Source organism: Bidens hawaiensis, unplaced genomic scaffold, assembly GCF_021521415.1.
Source record: "Bidens hawaiensis isolate Kalapana, Puna unplaced genomic scaffold, B.hawaiensis_p1.1 tig00005061_1, whole genome shotgun sequence".
Classification (NCBI taxonomy): Eukaryota; Viridiplantae; Streptophyta; class Magnoliopsida; order Asterales; family Asteraceae; genus Bidens; species Bidens hawaiensis.
Window position 1 is genome coordinate 1,420,407 of NW_027491322.1, and position 15,217 is coordinate 1,435,623.

The 15,217-nt window shown below is 34.0% G+C and overlaps 1 protein-coding gene across 1 annotated transcript; it reads left to right on the forward strand.

The window, feature by feature from the left end:
* Window positions 1–7,330: 7,330 nt before the first annotated feature.
* On the forward strand, window positions 7,331–13,591 carry LOC143628702 (truncated transcription factor CAULIFLOWER A-like). The gene is made up of 5 exons (XM_077098210.1): window positions 7,331–7,515; window positions 12,831–12,909; window positions 13,119–13,183; window positions 13,263–13,362; window positions 13,442–13,591. The coding sequence occupies exons 1-5, from the start codon at window positions 7,331–7,333 to the stop codon at window positions 13,589–13,591; spliced, it is 579 nt and encodes a 192-aa protein (XP_076954325.1).
* The last annotated feature ends 1,626 nt before the right edge of the window (window positions 13,592–15,217 follow it).

Here is a 15,217-nt window from a genome sequence, read left to right on the forward strand (position 1 = left end):
AATATATCATATACCAGTAACATACTACCAACATATTATTCCATTGCTTAATATGGAAAACGTATATGCGTGTCTAAACAATCTGAGTTGAGTCCGCATCTGTCGAAATTCAAGTTCGTCTCATTTCAAGTCTTATATGTAAAACTAGAATTCAGGTTAAGAGCAGCGACGGATCTAAAAACAAAAATTCAAGAGTATCCCAAAGAGAAATTTGTACATAAGAGTATTCTAATATGTGCTTAAGGATATAAACAGAGAAGAAAAAAATTACACTAAATTTGCATTTCGTAGACAAAGTTGAGGGGTAGCCCAGACATACCTTGCCTTGGGCAAAGATCCACCCCTAGTGAAGAATACCTAAGTTTACAGGCGAGATTAACTTGGTTTCGACTATTTTATCAGTGTATATAATAATGAAATTTTCATATATCTTTAATGAAAACAATGTATATAATATTTTGTTATTTATTTTTTATTCATATAACAATATTTATTATGTAATTGTATTATGCGCAGCTTATATATATGCATTATATTGCAAGAATGTCATAGACCTCATTTCAAACCTTTTGATTCATATATAGTCAGCCACTCTAAAATATCAGATATAAACAAACAGACAAACGTATCTGGTAAATTCTCATTCACAGCAAATTATTTGTAGAGTCTATAAAGAGTGTGGTGAGGACAAATATTTCCTCTATCTCAATAAATAGAGAAGCTCTCCCTGTTAAGACCCTCGGCTTTTAAAAACATTTGTTTTACAATAAAATATAAAAAAAACTCACTTATAATATTTGAATAAAATATTTACTATTTTAACTTACTTCATTTAAAAAAAGTTCATAATTTAAACATTTTTTTACAAATTCATGGGAGAATTAATAGGACGGTTGGATATTCGAGAGAGAAAAACTCATTAATTTAACGAATTTGAAGAGTTAATTTGAATTTCTTCTACTTCAATTTTATTTACTTATTTGATTGATTTTGATTTATTTAATATGAATATTTTTCCCTCACTTTTTTATATTATTCCTAAGATATCATTTGAATGGGCGCTCATTTCATTCTATTTTTTTTTCAAAGCATTTCTCACTAACCAAGTTCTTTACCCTAGGTTGAAGAAATACCAAGCATCTCCTTAACAAAATCTCAACTTCCTGCATCACATTTCGACAATGTTGTAGCTTCATTGTGATCATGAGGTTAGGTTTTATCATACATGCGAGTTTATCGATGTTGAACAAATTTGACTATGAGTTTTGAGGATTGCAATTGCGATTTTCTTGTGTAGTCGATATCCATATGTGATTGCTCCTACAATGCAATTTGTAAAAAGCTTGTTTTCATCAAGGGATCTTATTTTGGGAATTGGGTGCTTGGAGTTTGAACTATTATGAATTCAAATAGTTTGGAACAAAACAAATGAACAGTTTAAATTATAAAGATTTAAAAGTTAGTTAAAGATTGCTTGGTGGTTTAAAGGCAGGGAGGACATCATTCGTGGACCTGGCAAAGAGTTATCGTGGTGTTGAAATGAAGCAATATTTAGATATGTAAAATCTAATTAGTTATGTGTCTCTCAAATTATAATGATCGATGGATTTGGACGATGAAAGGGATGAATGAGTTTGTGGTTATGGGGGGCCGAGAACATATTGATGATCACACGCTTCTAAACGGTCTGAGGAAAACTATTTGGTTCTCTAGGAACATTTGGGTTTTTGGTTGAAAGGTGGCTCGATGTGAATTTAATGGATTAGATGGACAACTCTTCGTTAAGTGTGACTAAGAAAGAAGTTGTAAGTTCGATCATATATTTGTTTGGTGGCTATTTAGAAGCTTCGGAATGATTTGGTCTTCTTGAAGAGTCGGTTAAAAAAACTCATGGTTGTTTGATGATGTTATGCATTTTTCTTTTTGTTGGTTCTTGGTTAAGAAAAATAACTGTAAAGTATTTTAGACAGAGTGGATGAATAATCTTATACTTTTCATGTGGTCCTTCTTTTCTTTGTCTGTCTAGCTTTTTGCTGGTTAGTGTTTTATAAAATTCTATCGTTAAAAAAAAAAAAAAAAAAAAACCATCGAGGTCACTTATTTTGGGAATTAGCTCTATCGATTTGTTGTCACATAGTTGATTTCTTCGTTTTTGTCATGTTTGTAAATGTATTTGTAAGACTAGAAAAGATATTCATCTTATTAAAACTTAAACCACCTTAACTACGTTCTTTAACATGGTATCAAAGCGATATGACTCATGATTTAAATTTTAGTGGCTTCTATGTTGGGATTACATGGTAACTAAAACCAAGTGAAAACCCTTTTGATCAAACACAACGTTATCACAAAGTTAGAAAACAATTGTTCATGAGAAAGGTATGGCCAATTTGGATTACCCAGAAGCACATCTTTGAATGACCTGGGTATATTAGAAGTCATGCCACGGCAACGACTTGTCAATAGTACTAGAAAAAAATGGGATTTTATTTTAAGGAAAGCCATCTTTATCAAACCTAGCAATACTGACCCCCACTTTGGTCCCATCGATAACCACATAGTTCATGTTTTGGAGGAGATGCTAAAAATCAGAGATTTATGACATACGAATAAAACGAACAAACACATGTAGCCTTTTGCCATCTAGGGTTCCAGGTATACGGTCTCTAGTAGTCCAAGCTTTGGCGTTTTTCTGTTCCTGACTTCTAATTTCCATTCATTCTTGTTTTCTTTGCTAACCTCTTTCCATCTTTGTAATTCCTCCTTGCTTCTCCATTGTTGTCTTTGGCCACCGCATCCTTGCCCGCAACGATTAAAAGTATGGAAAAGAAAATAACGCCATAAACTTATAAACCGATCATCTAGAAACCATGTGTATATTGTACCAAGGACTTTGTACAATATTTTAGAAACTTCAGACTATGGACTTTTGCTTAATAAGGCTTGAATCCATAACTTAAGTGAGATTATAATCTACTAAAATTAAGTACGCATCAAAATGTGATTGTGTAGTAGTTTAATGTCAAACTTGAAATATAAATCTACCTATACTATTAAAGCAACACAATTTTTTCACGTGTTATTTAACTAGACCCTTCATATAGGCTCCAAGTGTACAAGTTTTCATTTTTGCAATTTTCCTTTCATGAATGATAAAATAAAAAATACGTTGTTGATGGGAACTGAACTCATTACCTTTGTTTTTAGAATTTTATGCCTTACCAACTCAACTAAGATAAATTAATGTTAGTTTTTTTTTCTTAATTGGTATGGATTCACAACTTTTTATTTTATTATTTTTAAAATACAAATACAAATTATTCTCACTAATCTATGTATTTTAGGAAATTATTTATATCTTATGAATTAATAAGATGTGTTAATATTTATATTATTAAATTTAACTTTTTCTATTTTACTTTTTAGCCACTCGTGTATCACACGACCCCATTATAGTATATAAATAAATAAACAAGTTTATGTAGTCATATCATCCTTTCTCAATGTTAAATTTGTACTATAATGTTTTTAATTTCTTACTTCACTTTTTAGTTAGATCCGCGATTCATGTGGCTACATATATTTAAATCACAAAACAATAATAATGACAACATGATATTTTATTAATTTAACGAGATATTGTTATATTGATAAATTATTAATTTAAAAAGTTGGCTTACATTCGTGAGCAACTTTCAAATTAATACATCGACTTTCAAAATTTCCATGTCCGTTCACTTTATCTATTTGAATAAAACGGAAACAATGACCTTCAAAATTCCAATGTATATTCACACATTAATGAACTTGTAAAGTTCAATGTACATAATCTAAGTTGATCACTATAGTTGTCTAATGATAAAATTTTAAAATCACATCAACTATGCCTTCTAAACTAAAAGGTATTAAAAAATCAACGATGACCGATCAAAAACGAAAACTAAAGATGAACTCTTAAGTGCAATACAAGAGACTTAAAGATGAACTCCATACAGATTTAATGTTCACAAAAAAACAAGTGAGTATAGATTCATTTTACTAGACAATCCTAGAATTTTAAAATATTTTAGTAATTATTAATTTATAGTTTTACTGGACCAATATATTTATAATGGGATTTTAAAAAATTATTATTTTTTAGTTTTATTGATTGGGTTTCAATTTTATACTAGTCCCAAGTTGGGACCGGACAAATTACTAGTTTTATCAAGATTACTAATTTATCGAGTATTAAATTATAGAGGTTCTACTCTAGCGGTGTATTTTAATTAACACTTGGTTTTGATTTATGAGTTGTAACAACTCTTCTTTATGTCCATGACACTTTTTTACACAAAAATAAAAATAAACTCAATATATGTTGAAAGACTCGCGTCCCTACATATCTAACAACCTAACATGATGAAAGAAGGCAACGTCAAGTCGATCACATCAACTAAGGTATCTATAACTTTCCTTCCCATTAAACACCCCATACTTAAAATGACTATCCTTGTACCATCCCTAAAAAGAAGGAATCAATTATCATCATCTACATAACTTTCCTTCCCATTAAACACACCAATTAATAGACTCTACTTCTAATTTATAAAATAACTATATATTTCATTTTTTTCTCATTAAATAATGTAATATTTTTGCTTATTCTTTTACAAACATATTTTTACCCCTAGCATTGCCATACCCATCATTTCCCTATACAAACTATTTTTTAATATATAAATATTTATGTGAGACAAGAATACAAAAAATTAAATAAACATTACGGGCAATTAGCTAGGATGATGCACCAAGAATGATGATGCATCAACAGCGTTGACTGGCATGCGGCCTTCTTGTCAGCGAATGATGGCTTTACGTGCGTGCATTGGAGTTAGTCTTATACAATATACTGTACACCACCGTCTTTATTTTCTTTTATCATAAAAAAAATAAGCATTCGTTAGACAAAATGACACATGACTTTCAAAAGCATTCGTTAGACAAAATAACACCAGTTTAGATTAACTTTTATTGAATCTTATGTCTTTATTTATAAGAAAAAAACACAACCAACAAACATAAAATCACCATACCCAGTAAATCTTACAAACATAAAATATATGTTCATAAACCTTTTAATCAAATGCTAACCAATGATATAAGTCCAAATAAATTCTAATGTTTAAACCTTTTAATCAAATGCTAACCAATAATATAAGTCCAAATAAATTCTAAAACATTAAAGTTTCTTCATCTTTGTCTTAACTAAATAAAGAACTCTCGTACTCTAAATCATGTACACAAACAAACCACAAAGTAAAAGTACAATGGATTTTACCTTTTGAACAACCAAAGAGCGGCATGTGTCCATTGTGTAGGTTAGTTTAGCCTACCACTCCAGTTCCTTAGTTGACTTGGCGATGTCGGATTGACGACTAAAATTAGCCAACAAACAGAAATGCCAACTTAGCTGCCGTTTACTATATGTTTTGCGGTTCGTTGTCGGCTTAGTCAGCTAGTCCATCTTGTCAGCTTAGTTAACAGGGATCTTGATAAAATTATCTCTATATTGACCAAGCCACAAGCCTAGCCGATGACGGGCCGCAAAACAAATAGTAGAGGTCTACTATGCCGAAGTCTCTGTTTGGCTAACTTTAGTTGTCGATCCTACGTGGTCAAGTCAGCTAAGGAACTATGGTGTAATGCTAAACTAGCTTACAATGGATATGTGTCGCTCTCTGAGTGTTTTGAAGATGGGACTCGATGTGTCTTTTTCTTGAATTTCAGTGCCCAAAAGTGCCATCTAAGCTTTAGCCAACTCATCATAGGTGCCCCATTCTGATTTTTTTTTAAAGAAATATCTATACAAACTAGGTTTAAGACAAGGACAAGATTGTATAATGGTAACTAAGTTTCAAATTGTTCCAATTAAGTCACTCATACTTTTTTTGGTCTCATTTACATTACTTAACTATCAGTTTTGTCTTAATTAGATCACTTAATTATTAGTTGATCTCAATTAGTCACTCAACTTTCAATTTTGCTTAAATTAGGTCATTTAACTTTCAATGAGTGTTATAATACTATCTTTTTACCTTCATAATATATGTTCTAAAAAATTAGAATGTCATTATAACCAACATTTTTTTATCAGTAAATATATCACTTATGATAATATTGTATTTGTACTTCTCGTTTTAAAACACAAATTTAAAGTTGAATGATCTAATAAAAACAAAATTTAAAGTTAAGTGACATAATTGAAATAAAAAAGATATAAATTTACTTAATTGAAACAAAACTTGAAACTTTATTACTATTCTATATTGTTTTTTTTATAAAATACGCCCGTGAAGATGTTTATTTGGATATTGTTGACCTGTTTTATAACTACACATAAACTAGTGGTATGACAATTTTTTCATATGATAGGTTCAAATAATTTTAGATGAAAATAAAAAACAAACTAGTATCACATAAACTTATATAACTATAAAAAGAAGATTTAGTAGTCTTGTTTCCTTAAGTCATCCCAAATTGAATGACCCCAAAACCTGTGCCCCAAAATAAGACAATGATAAGAATCCAACATTGAGAACTTGACAACACATCTGACTTTAACCACTTGTTTTATATCCCATTGTTTTGCAACTATTCTCTTTCCTCATCCTCTCTTTTCATTATTCTTTTTCTTCAAATTACACCTTAAAAATAATATTCCGACATTATTAATAATACCTTTTACCCAAAATGTTTATTGAGATCCGGCTGCGCAAAACTACCGACTCCGAAATTTTGTTCGCTTAAATGCTTGTGTTTGTATGATCGATTAAAGTTAAATGAACAAACATGAACTAGCCCACGTTAATATCCGTTCAGTTCATTTACTAACCTGCCCTTGACTTCTTAAATCATTCTCATCCCTTCTCACATTAATTAGCCTAAACCGACCCATCGAAACATATTTTTCACTCTCTCTGTCCTGTCCTAGCGCGACCTGTACTCCCCACCCGTTTCTCTCTCCTTCACTTTAATAACGGGATTTAATACTTCTAGTGGAACTTAACTTACTACTTAGTATCTTTTATTATATTTTTATTATGTTACTAAAAGATGTTAATTAGTAAGTATAAAATAACACTTTTGTGTTGTTTATATATGGCAATGAAACAGGTTATAATGTGTAAGGTAGGGAGGATAATAATATAATACATACACCAAAATAGAAACATAGCTACAAATAAAGACATTCTCCTGTGTCTTGCAAGATCTTCTTCTTCTTTTGTTATTTTTCACTCAAAAAGTTGCTTCTTGTTAGGGTTTTCTGTAGCACAAAAACTGTAAACAGATGGGGAGAGGAAGGGTGCAGTTGAAGCGGATCGAGAACAAGATTAGCAGACAAGTAACATTCTCCAAAAGAAGAACAGGTTTTCTCAAGAAAGCACATGAGATCTCTGTCTTGTGTGATGCTGATGTTGCTCTCATAGTTTTTTCCTCAAAAGGCAAATTGTTTGAGTACTCAACTCACTCCAGGTCCTCACATCTTCTTCTTATTATTAATATTAATATAAATTTATAGCTATTTTAATTTATATAAAGTTTTAAGGTTAAAACATGCAAAACCCCACATCAAGATATCAGGGTTTTCTTGCCTTGAAATTGGTTTAAAATAATCAAAAAAAGCATTTAACATGATATTATTATATGTTCAAGATTCCTAGTTCTTGTTTCTTGATCTTTGTTTAAACCTTAAATCCAAGATTTTTGTGAGTCAAGTATTTAACATGATATTATAAGTTCAAATAATAAAACAAAGAACTCTTTTTCATTTATCTATACATGATATTATATGTTCAAGATTCCAAGTTCTTATTTCTTGATTTTTGTTCAAACCATAAATCCAAGATTATTACTTAGGATAAACCCTCTTGATTTTGTGTGGTTTCTTGAGGTTTTTCATTTTATATATATAAATATATATTTTTGTTAATTTGACAGAAAATTAATCCTTTAAAAATTGTTCAACCACTCTCCTTTTGCATGCATCCAATTTTATATACATATATTATATGTGGTCTACTATGAAACCCTTTCCCTTTGGAAGGATATTTTATATTTTATTTTTCTGGGTAGTGTACTGTTTTATTTGTTTGATAATAAATAAATATATGTTTTGGAAAAAAGTTTAGTTTGATTAGCTAGCTGCGATGTTGGAACTTGAGAGTTTTCTTGAGCTGTGTGATCTAATTTAATTGCAACCTATAACAGCCTTAAAACACTATTCTACTGAATTTTTCTTGAACTGTTAGGCTGAGGGGTGTGGAGCGCTAGGAAGGGCGCAAGAGGCCAGACGCTCGCGTCCTGGGGCGCGAGCACCACACCACCGAGGCGCGATAGGGGCGCGAGAGGGGCGCGAGAGCGGAAAACGAGGCAGGCGCCAGGGTGCTAGCGGCTGAGGCTGAGGGGCGTGGAGCGCTAGGAAGGGCGCAAGAGGCCAGACGCTCGCGCCCCGGGGCGCGAGCACCACACCACCGAGGCGTGATAGGGGCGCGAGAGGGGCGCGAGAGTGGAAAACGAGGCAGGCGCCAGGGTGCTAGCGGCTGAGAATGGCGTGAAGTTTTCTTGGAAAGCGTGAATAGAGCCGTTGGGGGGGTGATTAATTAAAAAAAAAACGTTTTTTTTTTCCTATATATAATAACAAACCCATATCAAACCCATATCAAACCTATATCAAACCCGATTTTGTTTCTCTGTATTAAACATATATCAAACCCAAACCAATATCACATACCAATATCACATACCACACCCAAAACCCGAAATCACCCCATCTTCCAAACCTTTTTTTAAAAACATAGCTGGAAATTGGTACCCAAACCTAGAATCAGATTACAGTTACGACGATTTATGGTCGGCACCGGACCAACCGATGTTTTATTCGGGGTCGCAACAACCATCCGGCTTTCAACCATCCAACATACAACCGTCTCCTAACTTTGTAGTTCCGGAGACACAAGAACCAGAACCAGAAGGTGAAGCTGCGGGACAAAGAAGACGCGTCCACCGGAAAAAACAAGTTGCAACGGACGGGTCGGGTTCGGCTTCGACCGGAAGGGCGAAACGGAAAATCACTCCGTGGTCATCGGATGAGAAGGAAGCCCTGTGTCGGGCTTGGATAGCCACTTCTGAGGATCGGCGTTGCGGTAATTGTTTTAACGTTTTTAAAAATGATTTTTAATAAAAAAGTAAAAACCAAAAGTTAAATGACATACAAATTTATTTATGCATTTTGCAGCGGACTACCAAAAGAGCAAGGTCTTTTGGATAAAGGTTAGGGAGACGTTCTATTCGCTCGTTGGGAGTACAGAGCGGAACGCCGATATGATTTCGGGTCGGTGGACCGAAATCAGAAAATTTGTCGGCTTGTTTACTAATCTGTTCAACAGGAACGCCGGTCGTATGAGACCAAGTGGCAGTGACGATTTGGCGGTCTATAATTTCACTGTCGAAGAGTGGAAGCAGGAGTGCCTGCGGAGGTATGGGACGGTGAAGACGTGGGACGGTGTAAAGGTGTGGGAGAGGTTGAGAAGGTGTTCCAAGTGGGTTGAGCTGGTGGCGCCGGACCTTGATGCGGAAGTAGGGCCGAAACGGACTAAAACTAGTTCGTCTGGAGCGTACAGCACTTCCGCCGGGTCGGATTGCCGGGTTGGATTCGACCTAAACGTTGCGGGGGAGGAAACGTCTTCACCGCCGAGGAGGCGGCCATTGGGAAGGGACGCCAGGGGGAAAAAACCGGCTGAGGGAGAAGCCGTAAACATCAACGATCTTGTTGAATCCCTCAATAAATTCAACAAAACCATGGAGGTGGTCTCTATTGACAAAAAGGAAAAAAAAAGAATGAGAGATTTGGACTTCCTTGCAAGAGACTTCAGCCACCTAAATCCGGTCGACCAAATGCTGATGGAAAAACAAAAGGAACGTATCCGGAAGAGGTTGATCGAAGAAGACGAAGCCGAATAATAAGAATAATGTTTTTCTTTAGTACTTTAATTTTTTTTATATATTAATGTGTTTTTTTAATTAATGTGTGTTTTTTTAAATAATTTCTTGTTTTTTTAATAATACGTTTTTTTAATACATTTATAAAAAAATAAAAAAATAAACCGCTCGCGCCCCCTCTCGCGCCCCTCCACACCATGGCCCGGGGCGCTATCACCACTACCAACACCCATCTTATCAAGTTTCTCTCTCTGCCACACGTCACAATATTATTGGCTGGCGCCCCCACTCACGCCCCCTCTCACGCCCCCCACACCCCTCAGTCTTATTGTGGTGGATAAGGTTGCATCAGCTTTAAGTGACTTGTTCGTACATAAGCAACCTAGTACTCACAAACTTAAATTTGTTTCATCTCTAGATTACTACTATACAATTGTTTGGATATTAACAAATCAAAGTATTTTTTTTTTAACATAACCATTTGCAAGATTTAGTTTTAGCCAAAGTTTTATTTCTTTCTTTCTATTTCTTTAACCCAAATGATGAAAGAAATTTCATTCCATTAAAAAACTAGCAAAAAGCTAGAAACAGCGTAAAAAAACATTAAGAAAACCAAAAAAAAAAACATCTAAATAATTAAAACACTCCCAAAAAAGAAAGAAAGAAAGACGAACACCCTTAAAATAAACCAAGAGACGCCTCTAACAAAGCATGGAGGATACGTAGGATGAAACAAGAACTGTGACCTTGGGGCAACCGGATCCGGGGCCACACCAATCTTCATACTCTTGCGATTTGAGGCCCTTCTTCTGTTTTCGTAGGGACGAACGTTAAGATTACTTTCTTGCATCCTTATGGACTGTGAACTTACCAATTTAGCCAAAGTTAATTCATGTTATCTAGATATACAGATGAGGATAGACAAGGTTTCTCAAAGCTCCAACAGCAATTTCCAAAGAATATTCTTTCCCAAGTTGAAATAAGTTCTCTTGCAAGTATTAATAAAAAAAATGAAGATACCATTTTTTTTCCGGATATTTTTTTGGCACAATGTGCACAAGGTTTAAATATATATGCATATTTCTGGTTAGTTTTAAGATCAATAATAATATTTTTAATGCTTAAATTATAGGATTTAACTTTTAGTTCGTTTTTGGGTTCATATAAATGTTCAAAATGATATTTAGGAGTGGCTCATGTCAATTTTGACAAAACTAGCTTCTAGTTTAACTGAAATTAATTGACTTGTATTGAATGTAAGTTAGATATATAAAGAGACTCTTTAACATGGTTCGGCGTTGAGAAATATTGGCTTGGTTACATTTGTGTAACAAACTGAGAGTTAATATATCCACAATATGCCAACGACTCGACTCCTCGATCTTCAACTGAGAGTTTGTATTCTTTGTAATCTCTCTAACTCAATACAAGTTACTATTGCAATGTCTCACTAATTAAGAAGGTCATGATGATCACGACAACGTCTCATGATGGTCAAAGCATATTATGCTTACAAAAGAATATTTGCCTTTGTCCATTTTCCCACTTCAGTTGATCTCTTCCAAAATTCCTGCATTTTTTGCGTATGATCCCACGCTCTAACCATATTGACCGAGGTTTGTTTTTCTGTTGCTTTCATCTTCTAATTTGATGCCCATCTTGATAAGGTCGGTGTGTGGCATTCACCATGAGAGCTTTTGTTTGATATCTCATTCTTTGATCCTTCCTATATTATTATCATCATAAAAAAATGATTTTAAGTATGAAACGGTCTATGCACTAACAATTTGTTTAGTGGATTTTCTACTACCAAAATAGTTAATCTAGAGTGGTGGGAAAACGGGGGGTTTTTTTTTAAACGATGACTCACACACTCAACTACTTCATACTCCTCAATTATACCAACCAAATAATATACCCCCGTATCAGGATTTGAACTCTTCCCAAAAGACAAGAACCTTCACCACCCAGTCAAAGCTGGAATGACGAGAAAACATAGTTCATTAACCAATGTAGGTAAATTCAATTATCTTGGTATTAAATTATTTGATGCACTCTGATATGTTTGGTCTTAAAATCCAATGCGCAATGTGATCGCATCACGAATGTGCCCTCTTAAGAAAATACTTAAATTCTAACACATGAACATTCTCCTTATTCATGCTGCAAAATCACAGTTTTCCTCTTCTAATCATGTTGTGCGCGTTATGAGCGCATCATTAAACGCATCGCATCAAGTGCAACGATGCACTCCTTACATCACATCAGGTGCATCACGCATAATATGCACATTTTAAATATATTGATAATGCTTAAGTGAAGTAGTAAATTTTTGGACAATCCATATTAACATGGAAAGTTGGACATTATATTTGATTAGAGATCTTAAAATTTTTATAATTCATCAAATTATAATTCAGGTGGCAAAATCCCCAGAAAGACCTAAAATCGTATCGAATTTGACTTATGTATTACAGCCTCCGATAGTTTTCATTAGCCATACTAATCACGTGTTAATCCATATTAACTTGGACAGTTTTTTGCATTGCCTCATGCAAACAATTTGTGCAAGACAAATTTCAACCTCCCTATACTTTATGACAACATTATGTGTTGTATTGGAGGCATAAGCGACTAAAGTAGGCCAAGATTCAATGACGTTTTGCTCTCACATTCACAACTGGTTCAAAATATCGGATTTGAGGCGTGTACTTGAATAGAATCTACTTTGCTCTTAAGGACTGAAACAACTATGTATCTAACTGATCAATAGTAAAACTGTTCAGATGATTATTTTGCGTAGGATCACATGCATATTCTTACATATTGGTATGGTTGAAAACGCGCAGTATGGACTCGATTCTTGAAAGGTATGAAAGGTATTCGTATGCAGAGAAAATGCTTACTGCTCCTGAAACCGAAACACAGGTATATACAAATAAAACACTTCTATTGTAATGTTACCACATTGATCAAATGCAAATAAAACATGTATATGAAGATGGCCTACACATGTCTGGGACCGTTAACTAAAACTGCAATCAGGCAACTTGAATAAGTGGTTTGAAATTAAATATTTCAAACCGCTTATTTAAAGCATTGTCATTCTAACTGTTTGATTGAAAAATTTTGCACAGGCAACTTGGACTCTTGAATCCTCAAAGCTCAAGGCAAAGCTTGAAGTTCTTGAAAAAAACATCAGGTACGTAGAGTTGCGGTAAAAATATTTCGATCGATTTAATTAGGATTTAGGTTTATCTATGTTACTTAAACACGTGTAGGCACTACGGCGGTAAAGATCTAGAGCAATTAAGCCTAAGGGAGCTACAAAATGTGGAGCAACAACTCGAGACAGCTCTTAAGCGAATACGAACAAAGAAGGTAACCGCAAAAGTTTATATAGTTCTTTCCGGTATGCGTATAAAAACGATTATTACGGTGTTATACTTATCTTTTGCAGAATCAACTCATGCACGAGTCCATCTCCGAGCTTCATAAAAAGGTAGCCTATAAGTTTATAACCTCTTATGTTGCCAAAGGTTTAGATTCAATAAAAGCACATGGAACTTATTTTCAAATGCACTTAAAGGTTAAAGAAAGCATAATGTAACTTTCTGTTAATACAATATAATATAATATAATATAATATAATATAATATAATATAATATAATATAATATAATATAATATAATATAATAGAATTATATTATATTATAAATAGAATATAGAGTGATTATGAACAATAAAAACAAATTTAGATAACTACTCTAATATATATTGCAATTTGAGAAATAAAAAATTAAAGACACCAAATTGATCTCTACTTCAATCTTGTGTTTCTGATGCTTCATGCACTATGTTTGATGACAGGAAAAGGAGCTGCGAGACAAAAATAACTCACTGTCTAAGAAGGTATGGTACTTCTTTTAATAGAACCGGTCAACAATTTCATTAGATGTCCCATCCAAACGTCATATTGTTTTACTGAATACTTGAAACGATCGATTTTTTTTTAGAATCTTTAATTGTGATAAAAAAGATTCTATATCGAGTGAAAAAAAAATGGCGGTCACGTCACCATCATATGGCATGAGACATGTGACTGCCACATATGCATGGGATTGTCAACCTATACAGTCGATATCGCTGATATATCAGGGATATATCGGTCCCTTGGCGATATATAAGTCAGAATATCGGTACTGACAATATCAATGGTATTGACCGATATTTGACTAACATTTGACCGATATATCACCGATATCGGTGATTTAAGTTTTAATTATCAACTTTTAGTGTTTAATGTTATTGTATTAAGTCTTAATCAATTTTTACTTACTACTACTGCTAGTGTTTTGCAATTTGCACAAGGTTAATTTGTTAATGGTAGGAGCATATACTGAATTATTAGTGTTAAATTGCTATATATATGAATTTTATATGATATAAAAATTACCGATATCCCACCAATATCTCACTGCGATAACCGATATTTCAGATATCGGTCCTTGACCGATATCCGATATTTTTCTGCATTAACTGCTTAGCTGCCAAGTGGTAGGTGGCGGTATGCCCCAGCCAAACTTCGAAGCCAGCGTGAGCCCAGTTAAGACAACATAGTCTGGCTAGAGTAGGCCAACACGACTCTCCAAATTGGAGAGTGTGACGGCCTAAACACAAAAAAGAAAGTCATCATTCTAAAACAAAACACAATTATTTTTTAATTCTTTTTTTTTATAAAAATTGCGAGTTGGGTGGTTTGATCGGTTAGAAAAAAGTGTTAAACCATTGTCGCTCTCCCCTTGTCGTCCTTTAGTGTGTGGCCCGAACTGGTGTTTACGCCCCCCCTGCATGATGATCTTGCAAGCGGCGTTGCTCGACTACACATAGTCTAAGTTCATTAATTTCCCATTTTTTAAATGTGCACAGTTGAAAGATAATGAGAACAGTGAGCAACAAGATTCAAGGTTACAGTTGCCTCAGCCACATTCAACTTCTTCTTTTGCAACCACCAGGTTCTCTCCTTCTCTCACACACACACACACACACATCCTTTGCATAATAAAGTTGTTTGTAATAGATTTTGATTTTAACCAGTGGACCAATGATCCTGGGATCAGCCATGAGAGAGGAAGGATTAGCTCAAACTCATTCGGCATCCGCCACCATGCTGCCACTTTGGATGATCCGCCACATTAAACAATAAGATCTACTAAGGCAATGGATCTCCAATGAT

Excerpts from the sequence above, each read along its gene's own strand:
- LOC143628702 (XM_077098210.1), top strand. The coding sequence starts at position 7,331 with ATGGGGAGAGGAAGGGTGCAGTTGAAGCGGATCGAGAACAAGATTAGC. Across the intron at positions 7,516-12,830 it reads GAGTACTCAACTCACTCCAG|TATGGACTCGATTCTTGAAA; the intron begins GTCCTCACATCT and ends GAAAACGCGCAG. Across the intron at positions 13,363-13,441 it reads AGCGAATACGAACAAAGAAG|AATCAACTCATGCACGAGTC; the intron begins GTAACCGCAAAA and ends TATCTTTTGCAG.